The sequence below is a fragment of the Mesocricetus auratus genome, unplaced genomic scaffold (assembly GCF_017639785.1).
Source record: "Mesocricetus auratus isolate SY011 unplaced genomic scaffold, BCM_Maur_2.0 Super-Scaffold_100006, whole genome shotgun sequence".
NCBI classification, from domain to species: Eukaryota; Metazoa; Chordata; class Mammalia; order Rodentia; family Cricetidae; genus Mesocricetus; species Mesocricetus auratus.
The window spans coordinates 65,857,745-65,876,290 of record NW_024429190.1 but is presented as its reverse complement, the minus strand read 5'-3'; the positions used below and the strand labels follow the sequence as shown (position 1 = coordinate 65,876,290).

At 40.1% G+C, this 18,546-nt stretch overlaps 1 protein-coding gene across 1 annotated transcript; it reads right to left on the bottom strand.

The window, feature by feature from the left end:
* Window positions 1-377: 377 nt before the first annotated feature.
* Window positions 378-17,298, bottom strand: Dck (deoxycytidine kinase). The gene is made up of 7 exons (XM_040747368.1): window positions 17,038-17,298; window positions 12,284-12,399; window positions 7,724-7,917; window positions 6,733-6,880; window positions 5,883-5,998; window positions 3,844-3,940; window positions 378-2,368 (listed from the first exon to the last, which is right to left on the bottom strand). Exons 1-7 carry the CDS (start codon window positions 17,126-17,128, stop codon window positions 2,342-2,344), a joined length of 789 nt encoding a protein of 262 aa, XP_040603302.1. The 5' UTR covers window positions 17,129-17,298; the 3' UTR covers window positions 378-2,341.
* Window positions 17,299-18,546: the final 1,248 nt, after the last annotated feature.

The window sequence follows — 18,546 nt, the reverse complement described above, 5'->3', positions numbered from 1 at the left end:
GTCCAAGTACTTTTATCACAGCAACAGAAAGGAAACTACTGAAGTTTGTTTATGTATGTGTGTATGTATGTATGTATATATGTATGTGTGTGTGTGTGTTCCAGGAAAAGGCCTGGATAGTCAGCTGACCTTTACCAACACAAGGAAACAAAGATGGTGCTGAAGCAAGCTTATACACGTACACACATACATGCACACACAAGGAATGCATTACACACACACCCACACACAAGGTATACACGTACACATACACACACAACCTAACACCTTCACAAACACTGGAAATGGATCACAGATTTAAATGGAAAATGCAAAGTCATAAAATTCTTACAAGATGACCAGATGATTTCTGGTTCAGAAAATTTAAACTCCCCCACTATAGTTTAAAAGGTTTCAATTTATTTATTGACAAACATTTACATTGGCAAATTTAGTTATATCAAACAAAAATAAAAAGAGGTCTGATATATCACAAGACAATTTATTTTTGGTTATTACAGATTTGAAATTGAGTTCCCTTTTCAAAGATCAGTGTTACTGTACCAGTTAACCCACTAAATTATTATCTTTGAAAAGAAACCAAACATAAAAGGTAACACTAGAAAGGAAAATTGTAGCTTCAAGATAAATGTGATTCTTCATTTCAAGAAACTATTTTCCTAATGTGAATTAGAAAGGCTAATTACCTAGTAAAAATGCACATCTTGACTTAAAAAAAACTACACTGGAGAAAACAATAAAAATACTTCTTTAATTACATACAGGCCTCAGTTGAATACAAGCAGACTTTTATAGCTAAACATGAAAGTGGTTGAGAGATACGTGCATTAAACTGGCGCCTTAAGCCTCCTGGAATTTGAAGTTATTTCCTAGTTCAACAAAAATTGTAACATTTCCATGATACACTATATATAAAGCAAAATTGTCTTATCAATACTTTTTGTGAGTACAAGAAATTTAAGGAAAATCCTATAAAGCAAACTGTGAAACAAAGTGTGATCACAACATTCTCACAGCAGAAATGTGTGACTTAAATATGAAGTTAACAGACTACCTAAGAAACATTCCATCTTGGCTCGGTCTAGCTCAATGTCTCACCATGTATAAAGGTAGAGAGAGACTATCAACACAGAGCCAATGGAAAACTGGTCATTATGGTCTATCAACATTTTACATAAAAATTTTTTAAAAAACTGAGGAAAAACCATACTTGTATCTCAAATGATTTCAAAAAGTCAGAGCCTGGTATGGTGTTGCATGCCTTTAGTCCCAGCCCTGGGAGCAGGGAGGCAGAGATGGGTGGATCTCTGTGAGTTCATGGCCAGTCTGATCTCCATAGTGAATTCCAGGACAGCCAGAACTGGAGAGACCCTGACCCAGAAAAAAGAAAAAAGAAAAAAATCGTAATTTAAATTGTAGTAGTCCGAGAAAAGCAGTAGCTAATTCAATGAAGCTTTATACTCATGTAATAAAAGTCTTAGCTACCTCCTAAATACAGAAAGATTTCTTCCATTCTCCAAAATTTGTTAAAAAAAAAAAAGAGAGTACTCATCACAGATGAAGAACCAGGTAAAGATTAAATGATTTACAAAGTAATTACACCATTACAATATTGGGGACAGAGTTGACCCTCTTCCTCTACAAATGCACCACAGACACATTAGTAAACATCAATGAGGTGATGTACCAGGGTCTTATCATCGACATTAAGTGGGTGAAGGGAGAGGCACTTGATAAAAATAACACTTGGGGCCTGGGGACAGTTCACTGTAGAACGCTTCCCAAGCATGAGTGAGACCCTGGGTTCAATGTCCAGCACCACTGAAGGGAACAAGAAAAACAAAAAACACTTCCAACAAATCCTATTCTAGGGATTGCCCAACTTCACTTTTCAGTTTGTAATAGGTACGCTAACTTACATAAGACACACTCCCTTTATATGGAGCATAAAGTGGCCAGGTAAACTGGTCACCAGTAAATCTCGGTAACAATGAAAACATGTCAACCTGCTCAGGATAAACCAAGAAGGCAGAAGGCTGAGCCTTTTGTAACAGCTGTCCACTCAGCTTACTGGTTCTGGGAACATCTACCTCCAGACTTCCTGGTGTGAGATAAACATCTCTGATCTAAACTGTGGAAGTGGAGGGTGTAAAGGAGTAAAGGAGGGACATAAAGCTTCACAGATGATTCTGATTATTAAATAAAATATACATACATAAAGAAAATTTTGTCCTAAAAAACCCAAAAGTTTAAAACCTTGAATCCTGTAAAGACCTTCGTTTGAACATCAAGCTACAATGACGTCTGGAGACATTCTGTCGCCTGTAGTCGTCCCGTACAATCACAAAGTACTCAAAAATTCTTTGACCTGAAGAAAGGGAAAAAATTAATACAATTCCTTCAATTAATTTGATATCTAATATTCATCTTCATTTAAGAGTACAGAAGAGTCATGCAGTGGTAGCGCACACCTTTATTCCCAGCACTCAGGAGGCAGAGGCAGGTGGACCTCTGTGAGTTCAAGGCCAGTATGGTCTACAGAGCAAGTTCCAGGACAGTTGGGGTTGTTACACAGAGAACTCTGCCTCCAGAGTGCTAGAATTAAAGGCATGTGCCACCACCTCCAGGCTATGGTCTCTATTTTTTAAGTAAACAAATAAACATATATGATATGTACTGTTTTAATACTGATAATTATAAGAGATTAATCACCTTTGCAATCAAACATATAAATCTGTAATATTAAGGCACAAATTTATTTTAATTTTTCCTTTGTGTGAATAGTTGTTTTGTTTTACTTTTTCAAGACATGGTTTCTCTGTATTGTTTTGGAGGCTGTCCTGGAACTCGCTCCTCGAACTCACAGGGATCCGCCTGCCTCTGCCTCCTGAGTGCTGGGATTAAAGGCACCAGGCTTGTGTGAAATTTTGCCTGCATATATGTCTATGTACTACATGTATGTCTGGTACCCAAACAGAACTTTTAAGTAACAAAATAAAATTAAAGTGGTTTTAGAGGTTCAGTTAAATTCATGCTTGGTGTTATTACAACTGCTACTAATTTTAATAGTATCATATGTTAATTCTATCTTATATTTTAATATCACAAATAATAAGTTACTTAAATTTTCTACATATGTATTACTTATGATAGGGCAACCAACTATATACAGCAAAGTGTTTCAAATGTTGATGGTTTCAATTTTTTGAGATATAGTCAAGGTTTTATTACAGCCAGATATTTCATGAGGAAAAACACCAAAAATAGCTCCTAAGTTTCTTTCAAAACTAAACAAATACATATTTCTCCTTAGACATGAGATCACCAATTAAAGTAGATAAGGGCGACTTATACAATTCTTCCTATTATTATCTTATCGCTCTTCAGTAAGTCTCTCCCATATGTGTATAAATTACATTACTCATTCAGATAATGATCAACGATCAATTTTCTGAAGGTTAAATTAACCTAATATAATGACTCAATGATTTGGATAAGGCCAGTTCATCTTGGTCTCCAACAAAGGTTTAACCTAACAATGCTTTCTCTCCAAACGTCAGCTAAAAACGAATGAGACTATATCCTACAACTTTAAATACCCTCCATACTGAATTCCTTGAAAAAGCTAAACTAATTTCATAAGCAGCTCATATTAGATCATGTTAGTATCAGTGATGGGGGAGGAACAGGTGGGACAAGACAGGAGAAAGGAATGGGAAAAAGCATTGTGCTTCAGAGATACACCAGATGTACTTTCACAGAAGCTTTTCTGAAAGCAGCTGTCTTCGCAAATTAAAATAATCATCGTACACAAGACAAACACTAGTCTTTTCCTCAACTGACCTTTTCGACCAGACTTTCATGCTTGTCTTTATCTTTAAAGTCTTCATTGACATCCAGTGTGAGGATAGGCACCTCTTGAAGATAATCAAAGTCAGTTCTGTTTAAAAGGAAAGATGAACAAAATCAGAAAAGCACTAAATCCAGGAAAAATATTAAAAACCAACTCATATCATTCAAAAGTCAAAATATTGTCAATCATTCTAGACTAAATGTTCCCTGCAGTGAAGCGCTAGCGATCTCTTTACATGCAGATTTACTGCTCTGCGTACAATCATCTCAGTTAGGGAATGTATGAAACTAGACATTATGATGTCATTTCTCAAAAGCAAAAGACATGAGAGGTTTTATATTTTAGTGATAAGGGTGCTCCCAGTGTGGTGTGGTTGTAGGGTGCTTGCCTAGCATGTCCAAGGCAGAAGGCTACATTCCTAACACTGCCAAGAAACAGAAGAAAACTCAGCTAATTCAAGACCACAGGTACTGTGCAGTTACATACTGCCTAAGTGCTGACTAACACAATGTTTATGTCATTAACTGTTGGGGCCCATAAAAATGGCTTGCTTCATCTTGGCTTAAGGTCAGAGAGTTCAAAACTATCCTTACTCTTCCTAGGTTAAAGTAATAAGACCTAAAGGTGTAAGGCCGGGCTACTGAAGGATGTGTGGTCTAAGGTGTGGATGTCTAACCTAAATAACAAGAGATTTGGTCTAAGGCATGCTTAGTAAATGTTTCTTCCTTGTTCTTGATAAAGAAGCCTGTTGCCATTTTCTCCCTTTTGGTTGGGGTATATAGGATGTTGATAAATAAACTTGGCTTGTTCAGTATTCACTGGATTGCCCTCCTGACTCTATTCTGTGTGCCTATCTTTTCCTTAGTATCTTTACCTGCCAATTTCTCAATCCACACTCCCCCTCTCAGGTACAAACTGGGCAAATCAGCTGGATTCAACTGAAGGACCCCCAACAATGGGTTTCTACAATTAACTAGGCTACTATCTCCCAAGCTATGACTGCACACACAAATTTAAACTATATCCCAATAACTTCTCTTGGCCACATGGGATACAGTCCAAGATTCCCACCAAGTCTGGGATCATGGGTAACATCCACTCCACCCCATATGTACTATTTTTTTCTTACACATAACATGCATGTACAAATGTCACACTTTCTACCTTAAAACTGCCATTTCCTGTCCCTAAGTTGAGAACTTTTCCTTTTCCATTTAAAGCACATCACAGTTCTTCTCTCTGGCATAAGGTTGCCACTTCTGAACCATTAATGAGTAAGACAAGGGACACTTGGTTATAGCACTATCATTATGTGATCCTCAATCTCAGAACAGATACTAAATGACTATAAAGCACATCCTGTATATGCCTAGACAAGCTGGACACAGTGACAGCTTATATCCTGGGCACTTCTGGATGGAACCGGACAGAGCTGGACAGCAGTGTTTCAACACTACTCAGAATGGACAGCGATGTCTTCCGGTATGGCCTCAAGCTCCTGGGCTCAGGCAAGAGGACAGTCCCAGCCTCCCAAGAGACAGGACTACAGATAGGCACAGCCAACTTAGCAAGCAACTTTAAATTCATGAATTCGTTCTGAAGTTTCACATTTAGTATTTTTGGAGTAAGGCTAGTTATGTATAACTGGAAGTATAAAAATTAAAACAGAATATAACATCGGACTATACCGCCTTAAAACTATTTCTGAGTGTATCTTAGTAATATACATAGACATAGCCCTACTTTATCACCTAAAGTAAAAATATGACTAGAACAAGTGACTTGAAAAATATGAATCCCAGTACTCTGGAGGCAGAGGCAGAAGCAGGCAGATCGGAGTTCAAGGCCAGCCTGATCTACAGAGTGAGTTCCAGGACAATCAGAGCTACACAGAGAAACCCTGTCTGTCTTGAAAAAAAAACCAAGGATAAAAAATATATTTATACATTGTTACTCATATCATCCAGCCTTCTAGATTAAAATGTGATAAGGGAATCACAGCAAGCAGCAAACAGTAAGAAAGTCTTACTTCAGTGTTCGATGAAGGAGCCAGCTCTCGTGTTTATAGTGCAGTTTCTCTAAATATTCAAGAGGGATGCCTTGTTCTTCATTTCTTCCCCGTAAATAGATTCTATTTAAGCATTTCTAAAAGCAAGCAATAAGAAAAATTCAAGTAATTATAAAGGATGTATTTCTCAGGGAGCTCTCTTAGCTGAAAAGATCTGTCTCCTTGCAAGTGTGCCACTATTTATTTGTACTAAGTCAAAAGTAACCATAAAATGCTTCTTTAAGTGACCCTCCAACAGTTGACGTAGTCATAAAGCAATCATTTGTTAAGTTTCCACTATGTCCCAGACCTTCCACTGGCCCTAGGAATTCAACAGTAGCTACAATATTTAAACAGAGGTCCACGTCATTAAACCTATATTTTAGAAGTTGCTTTGGCAAGTCTCTTATTCTACTCAGAGGGGATGAGAAGCTGAGCAAGTTAAAAATTACAACAAAAAAAGATAGGGCTGGTGAAGAACAGAGAAGACCAAACTTGCAACATCTTGATTTCTAGTTAGCTGAGAAAGTCTGCACTGCTCTGAGTTTGTAGGAGATGAGCTAGGAGTTGATTTTATTTATTTTTAATTTTACATATGTGAGTGTTGGCATCAGAGTCTCTGGTACTGGAGTTACAGATAATTAGGAGCCACCATATGGATGCTGGGAATTGAACATGGCCATGGCCCTCAGGAAGAACAGTCAGTTCTCTTAACCACTAAGACATCTCTCCAGCTTGGAAGATGGTTTTAAATTGTCGCTACTACATCCCTCTTGTAATCTGATGTTACTTTAAAATCTCAATGGCACAAGCAATTGTTTATCAGTCTCACCTCTGGAGTAGCTCGAAGATAAATTATTCCATCCAGTTCAAGGCTTTGGCCAAACTGGCTATTCATCCAGTCATGCCAGTCCTGATATATTGTCCACTCTGTCTCATTCATGCAGTCAGATTCATACAAATTAGATGCAAAAATATACCTGAAAGAGAATCTCCATCAGCATATATGCCCTTTCAAACACAGACACATAGTTCATAAAAGAAACGGGTATAAGACACACTCCTAAATCCTATGGCAACAAGGGCCTTGGAAAAAACAGAAAATGTCCTTCCAAGTATAGGAAACAGGTTCTTTGTCAGAAGATTTCAAAATGTTGGCTAAGGATCCCTGGAGGTCCCTAAGTTCCTTCCAGTTACCTCACACACTACTATACTTCAAACAAAACACACATTCACATATATAGTCAAACATGGATAAAAAACAAGTTTTATTAATTCAGACACTAAAGAATTACAAAAATGTAAAACTATGCTACCCTTATCACTATACTTGTTTTAAAACCTTTTATCAGAAGTTTCTACATTAATACAGAGTATGTTTCTGACTGATCATTTTATATTTGTATACTGACACTCACTCAACCTTAATTTCTAATAACATATATATCAAATGACAAAATTCTTTAGACTACTTAACAATGAAAGAAAAGGAATTCTGAGACCAAAAACTAAGATAACTAAGGTGAAAAGGCAGAGTAGCGCTAAAGCACCTGTAGAAATTTTTCATTTTTATCTCCTTTTTCTAGTTGAGAATCTAAGGATATAAATCCAGATATAATCAGAACAGATGAAGACTCTAAAGGGTTGGGAGGAAAAAGGGGCTCTGTCCTAAAGACATTAGAGCCCTCAATGCTAAAGGTATTTTTCAATGTCATTTTCTATCTAAAATCTCCAGATCAGCCTCTAATTTGACTACGAGGAAATGAGAAAAGAAATTGTCTAGTTATAAGCTCCAAAGAGCCAAATATAAGCCATTTGCATACCTGTCACTGTACACAGATCGTTCAAAAAATAATACGGGTTTCTCTGCATCTTTGAGCTTGCCGTTGAGAGAGGCAAGCTGAGCTCGGATACGACTGAGGCAGGCGTATGACTGGAAGGTAAAAGACCATCGCTCGGGTTTCTGGTACATCATTTGAAGAACATTCCCACCACTTTTCTGAGACGTTGTCAATTCCTATTTTAAATTGGCAAAAGAAACAACAAAGAAAAATATGATTGTCTATAGAGTTATTTTAACTTCTTTGCTTTGTGTTTTTTTGAGACAAGGTCTCACTATGTCGCTTTGGCTCTCCTGGAAGTCAGGATAGAGACCAAGCTGTCCTGGAACTCAGAGACCTCCACCTGCCTCTCCCTCCTAAGTGCTGAAATTAAAGGTGTGTGCCACTATGCAGGGCTATTTTTAAGAAGTTCAAAAGGAGAAGTTGGGGGGAGGGGTCCTGGAGAAAAGGCTCTGTGGCTCTGTGGTTAAGAGCACCTGATCCTCTTACAGAGGACACAGTTTGGCTCCCAGCATCCAGCATCCATGGAGTGGCTAAAAACTGTAATTCCAATCCCAGAAGACCTGACACCATCTCCTGGCCTCATGGGCACTGCACCCATGTGATGCAGACATATATACAAGCAAAACACATACAGAATAAATAAATCTTTTTAAAAAAGAAAACTCATAAACACATTATTAGCAAGATAATCAGATTCCTTCTCCTTACTCTTTTCTAAAGTATGTCTCTCATAAAACTTGAGATCTAAAATAACCCTTAGCTCTTTCTCACAATTACTAACAACCTACAGAAAAAAAAAAAATCAACACTTAAAAGTTAAATAAAAATATTTGATTTACACATTCTTTTTTAAAAAGGAAAAGATAAACAAGAGTGTTGTACTCATACTGCCTTCTCAGAATAAACAGCATAATGATCTCTGGCAAGATCAGAGGAAGCGCTGACCACCCCAGCCTGATGACACCAGCTTGGTCCTCAGAACCCATACAGAGGTGGAGGAACAAATTTAAAAAATCATCTCCATGGGGGCTGGAGCAACGGCTCATTGGTTAAGAGCACTGACTCCTCCTGCAGAAGACTCGGGTTCAGTTGCCTGCACCCACAGGACAGCTCACTGTAACTCCACTTTCAGGGAATCTGATGCCCTCTTCTGACCTCTGCAGGCATCAAGTACATACATGATACACATACATACACATAAATAAAATAAAATAAACGAACCTCTACAAAATCAGCTACAGCTAAGTCACACATGTGTCTCTCAGGTAAGGCACATATACGCTCAGTTTTATCAGCTCCCAACTTCCCCGATTTTCTGATTTTCTAGCAGATCTTCCACTTACAATGGGGGTTTTGTCCTTATAATAAATCCTAAACTAAAATTATCAAAGGGTGAAAATACACCAAAGCTTAAAAGGATATAACACTACAGCAAACTTGTCATTGCCTCAAGCCACTCTGACTTCACTGCTGGCGTCTAGCACAAGAGACTGTCATATCACATTCCTCCAGTCTAGGAAAATCCCAGGTATAAAAATAAAAAATACTGTATGGACATGCTTCACAACATCGTAAAGTTAAAAAAAAAAACCTATTATAAGGTGGACCACTGTAAATAGAGCTAAATATGGGTGTAATCACTTACTGCCTGGGCCCTTTAGGTGTCCCAAACTTGCAATTCAATAGCCACGTTGTGAGGACCAACTTTTTCAGCATTGAGAAAAAAATATAAACAGAAAAAAATAGTCTAAAATTCTTTCATCTTAAATAGGAATTTTGCAAAGGGCACCTGGAATTAATTTCTATAAAATACAGCTTCCCAGCTCAGTCTGCCAAAAGTTTATGAACAATAACAATCCTGTAGAACAATCAGAAATGCCATCAAGGCTATGACTTCTAAACACTTTTCCCGCTGAGGTGTTCTGTATCAGATGCTAAGTCGGGAAGCCAGGCTTCATACACCTTGTTCCAATAAACAAAGAAACCATCTGAGATCTCCTGGTACTGCACAAGGCAAAAAGCCAACACAAGGGAGCTTCTATTTGTTAAAGAAGTCTCAACATCCAAAAACATGGACGGTAATAATCTGTGAGTTCATAGTACTTTACAAAAAGACAAAAAACTTGTCATTTTTGGAGATAGTTAAAGCATCTATTATCTATTCTGGAAATCTGTAAGTAAAATGAGAAGAAAAAAAAAATCAGCCAGGCAGTGGTGGCACACGCCTTTAATCCCAGCACTCAGGAGGCAGAGGTAGGTGGTTGGTTCTCTGTGAGTACAAGGCCAACCTGGTCTGCAGAGTGAGTTCCAGGACAGTCAGAGCTACACAGAGAAACCCTGTCTGGAAAACAAACAACAAACAAAAAGGAAGCAATTAAATCAAAGCTTTGGGACCATGCCATGTAAATCACCGAAGACAGTAAACCACTGCTGGGAATGAGTCTGTAAAACAGAGATTAATGATAATCATCTGCTGGTTTTCAAAAGAATTGTTTGCTAGGATTAGGAATGAAAAGGAAACCATGTAATCTTTGTACTTTACCATGTCTTATTTTGACAAGACTTCTAGTAGCCCATTAGTAGCACAGTAACATTTCAGCCACTAGATGGCAGGTTAGAGAAAAACACTACATAAACAGCTACAATCAAATAAGCTAAGCATGAGGATAGACACATAGTTACTGAGGGAAAAGAGAAGCCATCTACCTACTCAATGTTTCATGTTTCACATTATCCACAAAATACTGTTTCCCACATTTTCTGAGCCCTACTTAAAGTGCAGAAGACCACAGCCTCATACATAAAAAATTAAGAATTCCATATGGGAAGTCCCTTTAAAGTTTTGTACTTGATATTCAAAGGATTGGGATATATTTAGTTGTGACCCCAGCCTAAAATTAACTATTCTTTGCAAACAAAAGTGTAAGAAATATTTTTTAGTTATCAAAACCTTATATCTAAAAGAACCTAAAAAAAAAAGAAAAAAAAAGGAAGGAAAAAATTCACAAATATCCCCATGTGGGCTAGTTTTATGTCAATTTAGCATAAATTATAGTCATCTGAGAGGAGGGAATCTTAATTTAGAAAATGCCTCCATTAGATCTGGCTGTAAGCAAGCCTGTAGAGTATCTTCTTAATTAGTAATTGATGAGGGAAGAGTCCAGTTCATTGTGGATGGGGCCATCCCTGGACTGATGGTTCTAGCTTCTATAAGAAAGCAGGCTAAGCAAGCCTTGGGGAGCAAGCCAGTAAGCAGCTCTCCTCCATGGCCTCTGCATCAGCTCCCTCTTTCAAGTTCCTGCCCTGCTTGAGTTCCTGCCCTGACTTCCTTAGATGATGAACTGTGATGTGGAAGTGTAAGCCAAATAAACATTTTCCTCCCAAAGCTGCCTTGGTCATGGTGTTTCACGACAGCAATAGTCACCCTTCCTAAGACAATCTACAAAAGCTATAGGTTCCTGTTACTGATTGTCCTTATATATACATATGACCTACATTTTATTTTATTTTATTTTTTTTTTTTTTTTGGTTTTTCGAGACAGGGTTTCTCTGTGGCTTTGGAGGCTGTCCTGGAACTCGCTTGGTAGTCCAGGCTGGTCTCGAACTCACAGAGATCCGCCTGCCTCTGCCTCCTGAGTGCTGGGATTAAAGGTGTGCGCCACCAACGCCCGGCATGACTTACATTTTAAATGCCCAATAATTCCCAGAAATCCTCACATCAACGGCTCTACCTTTTTTTTTTTTCAACTTTTTTTAGACTGAACAATTTTCTGGCAGTCCTTTCCAATTTTTCTACTTTCAATTTCATTTCTCCAGAAATGAAAACTCTTAGCAATCATTACCACAGACAGCCATAACTTCCACTATGAAAAAATGAAATTTCCCCTATTCTCTCATTTGTGATGCTGTATTGAAAAGGGATAGTAAGATGAAAAATGTCCAGAATAAAAGATTGTGAAGAATGATGGTATAGTTCAAAGAAATAAGAATATAAATGGACTTACACATGACAAAAGGCTGAAAAGATTAGACAGAGTTTCTCTGTGTAACAGCTCTGGTTGTTCTGGAACTTGCTTTGTAGAACCAGGCTGGCCTCAAACTCACAGAGATCCACCTGCCTGTCTCCCAAGAGCTGGGATTAAAAACGGTCACCACCACCGCCTGGCTGCTGTAAGTCTTTAAACTTTTAAAACCTTTTAAACTTTGATATAATAGTGCATAAATCTTACAAGGAAAGGTGTGTGTGCATGCGTGTGGTGGGGGGTGACCAAGAGACAAAATACACTGCTTCTCTAACCTAAAGAGTTTTAAAAATTTTTTTAAATGTGAATGGATGTTTTCCCTGAATGTATGTTTGTGCATCAAGTTATGTTCTTGGTGCCCATGGAGACCAGAAGAGGGCATCAGAACCCCTGGAGCTGGAACTACAGACAATTGTGAGCTACCACATGAGTACTGGGAACCTGTAGAACAGGACCTTCTGAGCCATCCCCAGTCTTAAGGAATTTTATTGTATGGAGTTAAATTTTACTTGCACACCTCAAATTCATCTTGAGCATTTTGAACATTGCACCACCTGGCAACAGGTTCAGGAACCACTTCCCAATCCTCACAGACTTGTTTCAGGATATTCACAAACGTTGACTTCCCAGCAGCTGCCATAAAAAAAAAAAGACAAAATTATGAAAACCTGTTTAAAAAAGCAAAACATAACCAATGGTCATTAGTTTTTACATGATTCACAGAGAACAATGCATACACAGAAACAGTAAGGCCTTTTTCTTCATCTTTTTTATAAATTAAAACTTAGAGATGGTCCCTAGCCAACTGTGCTGAACAAATGTGTTATTTTTAGTTTACCAACAACAAGGAAAAGAAGACTTAAAACCCTGGTTACATTTAAGAAAGATGTTATGACAGGAAAAAAAAGAATCTGCTTTTTATCCTAGCTTTCCTTAGCCAAGCACTTAGAAAAAGAACTTTCTGGAGAGTGGTGAAGCCTGTCCTTCCAACCAGGTGAGTGAAGTTGACTAAGTCCTGACCCTGGTTCCTTGTAGCACAGGAAGACAAGACTGTGATGATCAGTAAAGTGACAGTCGTTCCTAGTCTTTTCTTTTTTTTGTATTTTCAAAACCTTCCTTTCTACTAACTCTACTTTCTCAGCTTAAAGAACTCACTGAGTGGCCTGCAAGTAACTTCCAATTCAGCAGGCTAAAGTAAACAGATTCTGAATTCCACACCAGCCTGGGCTGCATAATGAGACTACAGCAGGTGTAATAACACATACACCCATAACTGTAGCACTTGGGAGGCTTAGACAGGAGGATTGCTCTGAGTTCAATTTCAAACAGGGCTGCACAGTGAGTGCTGAGCCAGCCTGGGCTACAGAGTAAGACCATGCCTGCCACCCAAAAAAAGAACAACTTTTTTTCTAAAGGGGAAAAGAAGACTAAGGACCCCAATACAACCAAAGTAAGTTACCAATAATAAACCAATTGAGAAATAACCACAAAAATCAATATGAAGAGGCAATGTATGTGACTATTATCTGATCTGACCCTAATAAAGCCTATAAGTAACAGAAATTATGTCAAGTCTTGCAAAGCATTTCCTATGAGTGACAGCTGTAGAAACCTGCCTGGATGTTATGGTTCTGTGTCCTCTACTAAACCGTTTAAAGTGAAAAAAAAAAAGATAGCTTTACTTTTCACAAAATTTCACTAGTCTCTGAGATATGTAGGTTAGAAAAAGACAAAAATAGCTTATGTGTAATCAGGACATACTATAGTCATCATTTCAGTATCAGTGAGTCTGGACCTTATGACTAAAAGGGTGTAGCAGTACTTCTAATGACCACCACACCCTTCCTATCATAAGTCACCAAATGTGGTTATAAATGATCCATCACTGACCAGTATTATATTCTTTCTTCCTCTTCCTTTTACCACACACACACACACACACACACTCACTCACAAACACACACACACCACAACTATATAGCTTCAATATCTTTGCCAAGAGTCCTCTTCTTTATAAAATGGATTCAGGATGGGCACAAAGAGCTTACCTTTGACTGGCAGAAGTACACTCAAACCTCTAACATTACACAGGACAAGAAGGGATCAGCCAGGGCATTAGAAAGGCATGCACAGGTCAAGGAAATGGGGGTGAATAAGGTCACAGGACAGGTGAAGAACAACGTGTATTAAATCCAAAAAAGGGAAGCAACAAATGCAAACATAAACCAGGTGTCTACTGGGTTGTGGGGAGAACATGGGTGACTGAAATGCTGTGTGGAAAGGGCAAGTTTACAGAGAGTAATGCATTGAGAAGAATGGTTTAAACAGTCATCATTCGTTCGACTAGGTGGAAAAGAGAACAGGATACTCAGGGTAGACAAGAAACACACTGAAATAGCTCAAACTAGACCAGAATCTAAAAACACTTAGGCTATCACATTAAGCCTTCTTCTGACATCGATTAACAACCACAAATAGCCAGGCGGTGGTGGCACACGCCTTAAATCCCAGCACTCGGGAGGCAGAGGCAGGCGGATCTCTGTGAGTTCGAGGCCGGGCTGGACCGATAGCCTCCGAAACAATACAGAGAAACCCTGTCTCGTAAAAAAAAAAAAAAAAAAGAAAGAAAACAACCACAAATAGCACACACAGCCATACTTTAAAACTGCTAATGCTAAAATTTACTTCAAGCTGAGTAATCATAGTCAGTTGACGTTCCCAAATAGTCACTACTCAGTTCCTTCCTTAACTTTTGGAGGGAGATCAGAGATGGCAAAAAGCTAAGAAACTAATATCCTATGAAGGTGAATGACCACAATGAGCAAGAAAACCTATTAATAGTTGTACAAGTCACAGTAAGAGAGGTGGTGGCACAGGACTTGGATGCCAAGCATTCAAAAGCAGGTGGAGCGCTCTAGTCTAAAGGAGGCCAGCCCAGTCTACACAGTGAGCTCCAGGCCAGTTAGGGCGGTACAGTGAAACCATCTCACACAAACAACCAGTCATGGCAGCAAACAATTCCTAACCCAAGCAATCATCACCATACTAACACTCACTCTGAACACACTGAAATGAACCAATAAAGCCTCCATAAATCTAATCTATGGAAATAGCTCAGTAACACATAACAAGGGAAAACAGGTTGCGCAAGGGAAAACAGGTTACACGACTATGCAACTAAAAATGACCAAGCAGTCTTCAAATTTTAGGAAGAACAGGAGAATTACAAACCAGTCTTCACGGATTGCGCAATTTTTACATCAACAGGTTGTTTGGACCTGACAATTAAGTGAGGGGAATGTAAGCAACCATACAAAAGCAACAGGCAACTGATGACGCCTCCCTACTGTAGGAAAGGTAACAAGTGCTGAGAAACATGTTTAATCTAAATGACAGTTCCTCCAACACAATTGTAAGTCTAGTTGCCAAACCATCAGATTCTTTTTTTTTATGGTCAAAGATCTAGATGCTCAAAGAAAATGTCAATACTTGTAACTAATTTTTCCTAAGAGAGTGCAAATGCAGGCCATCAACGTCCAGCTCTTTTCAGATCAACTGGGAGGTCAGTGAAGAACTTTAGGCACAGATAACACAACTGCATCTGTGTGTGGAAAAGCACCTCTGAGAGCAGGTTCACGGGAAACAGTGACCCATTCACAAATTATTTCAGTGCTGAGAAGATTAAATATGCATGGAGGAAAGGAGACTTCTAGATGTATGTAAGTTGCCTGCCTGGGTTTGAGAGAAGGAAGAAAAATCTGTTAGGTTCTGAACCCCAGGAGTTGTCCACTGAAACTCACTTCAAAGACGACATTATTGAGAACTTCCACCTGTGTTACACATGGTCATCTTTATTCACTAAGAGGCTATGTATGTGGAGTATTGCTAGGAAGCATGACATCCCAGAGAACCTTGAAATAAGGGTCTCTTCTGTTGGCCTGTGTCTTCAGTGTGGAAGTAAAATGAGTCCTCTTGCTTGTGTTTCAGCCCTACTCTCTTGAATGCATCTACATCTGCTTGCCTTCCTAAAGAGTCAGTGCTCTGAATGTAGTACAAATAAAAACATCTGCTGCATACATGAACAGTCAGTACTCAACCTGCAGCTCAAAAAATAACAGTTGTATCAAAACAGGAAACATCAGTGGGTTTCTTGTGGTATGAAATGTAAAAGAATGGGAGATTGATGTTCACCTTGAAAAATGACATGCACTAAGTAGTTTTATTCCCATGAGGGCAGAAGCTCTACTGGTCTTTGAGTCATACTCCAGTGTTTACATGTTATGTGGGAAACGGAGTAAAAAATACTCCAAACTGTCAAAATCATTAAAAAACTTCTTCCCTCTATGCCAGATAGTCTTAGGAATTGCTACAAACGCCAATCCAAATGTTGACAACCGAGGAATAAATGTGTATACTATTCAGTGGGATATTACTTAACATTTTTTTTTGTTTTTTTTTTTCGAGACAGGGTTTCTCTGTATTGTTTTGGAGCCTATCCTGGAACTCGCTCTGTAGACCAGGCTGGCCTCGAACTCACAGAGATCCGCCTGCCTCTGCCTCCCAGTGCTGGGATTAAAGGCGTGAGCCACCAACGCCCGCCATTACTTAACATTTAAAAGAAGCCAGGTGTGGTGGTGGTGCACTCCTTTAATCCCACCACTTGGGAAGCAGAGGCAGGCAGATCTCTGAGAGTTCAAGGCCAGTCTGGTCTACATAGTGAGTTCCAAGGCAACCAACATCACATAGAGACCCAGTCTCAAATAAAACAAAAAGAAAAGAAAAGTACTACAGAAATACAGCATGAGTGAATCTTAAGCAATCTGGTAAACCAAGCAAGGCACAGAAAACCTGACACTGGTTCAGCTCAGGACTCTGTAGAAAAACAAAACGTGCAGGAATTAAAAAGAAGCCTGTCGGGGCTGGTAAAGGGATGGATGAGAAGGGAGAAAGAGCTGACTACAAAGAAGCACAAAGGGAACTTGGAGAGTGCGGTGAGGAAAATGGTCTCATTCCGAGGTAACATGGCAAGTCAGGGAAACCTACCGGAAGAGCACACCTAAAACGGGTGTCGCTTACCCAAGTCACATCTCAAGAAAAGCAGCCCCGAACCCTCGCGTTTGGAAGTTCCCAACAAAGAGGTTGCAGTGGCCCAGAGCGTGCGCCTCACAAAGCCCCGGGTTGGCGCAGGGCCAGGCGAGCCAGCGCGCCGGCGCGAGCAAGGCGACGCGAAGGGGATGCCGAGGTACCGGCACCGGAGAGGGGTCGCCTTACCGATGTTCCCCTCGATGGAGAGCTTCTTGATGCGTGTCCCCTCGGAGCTGGTGGAAGGAGAAGGGCAGAACCTCTTGGGTGGGGTGGCCATGGCTGCTGGCGGCGGCTCGGGCGCGGGACCTGCAGGAGAACGGCGACGGCACCTGGAGCTCGGGGCTGCAGCGTCAGACTCGCGCAGGCGGGACCCGCACTTTGACTTTGGCGCGCGGAGACGCAGACGGCTGGGCGGGCCCGTGGAGCGGCCACGCCCAGACGGCCGGGACTTCCACCCTCCACGCCTCTCCCTCTCCAGCCAGTGACGCCCAGTGCGTGCTTCCTACCGGCGAGACGGGCGGGCAGAGGGCGGGGCTTGCGCTAGGAGCTTCTCGGAGGGCAGGGGGCGGGGCTTGCGCAAGGATATCGAGGACAGGAGGCGGGGCTTTCAAGGTGAGTCTTGGGCGGACTGGGGGAGGGGCTTGCTCTTGGCTTTAAGTTGCAAGCTCCATTGTGCTGTTTATAAAGTTATATAGCACTAGGTATGTTTCTCGGCAGCATGGCTGTAACTTAACATTGCATGTCCACCGCCTAGCACGTGATAATTATCTTTTTTGCTTGTTTTTATGAGATGACACTGTTACGGTGGCCTGACACTAGATAGGCCAGCGACCTAGAGGAAGTCCAAATACTGTTCTGCCAAAGGAACATAGCAATAAGACAATGACATTCTGCTATACCCCTGGGTCAGTGCCTCAGCCAGCCTGCATCAGAGAAGTTTCCCCCTATAACAGATGGGAACAAACACAGAGACCCACAAAGAAACAAAGTGCTGAGTGAGAGACCTTAGAATACTAAGCCCTAAATGGACGTCTCCATCAAACCCCTCCCCTTAGGGCTTAGGGAGTCTTATGGAAGAGGAGGCAGAAAGTGTAGGAATCAGAGATGATGGAGGACACCAAGGAAACGAGGCCCAGGACCAACACACATATGAACTCAGATACTGTGACAGCATGCACATTCCCTGCATGGGTCTAAGCCAGTTGGTGTCCTAGAGCTCAAAGAAGCTAACACATGCCCTGCTCCTACCATCCCTAGACCAGCAGTTATCTCTGATTGATAATCGTTTGCAAAAGAAAAATTATTTTCCCGAATGGAGCATCACTGGGGATACAAACTACTCTACTAAGGACAGACCCCATGCCCAGCAATAAATGTCCAAAACAAAACAAAACAAACTCAATGGCATTTTTGGAGATTCCTTGGCTCTTAATGCTTTGTCTGGGCATTAGTTTCATTTATTTTGTTTTTTCTCCTTACAGGTCTTTTGCATATATCTTACGGTTTCCAGTGTTATGTTTTTATATTCCTGTGTGTGTGTGAGTCTGTATGTGCTTCTTGTACCTTTGGCTTTCTCCTTGTAGTTTGCTTGCTTCATCCTATGCTGGCTTGTTTTTATCATATTTTATTACTATTTTTAGATGCCTGTTTGTATTCTGAGAAAAAAAAAAGTAGATTTGGATGGGTGGGGAGACA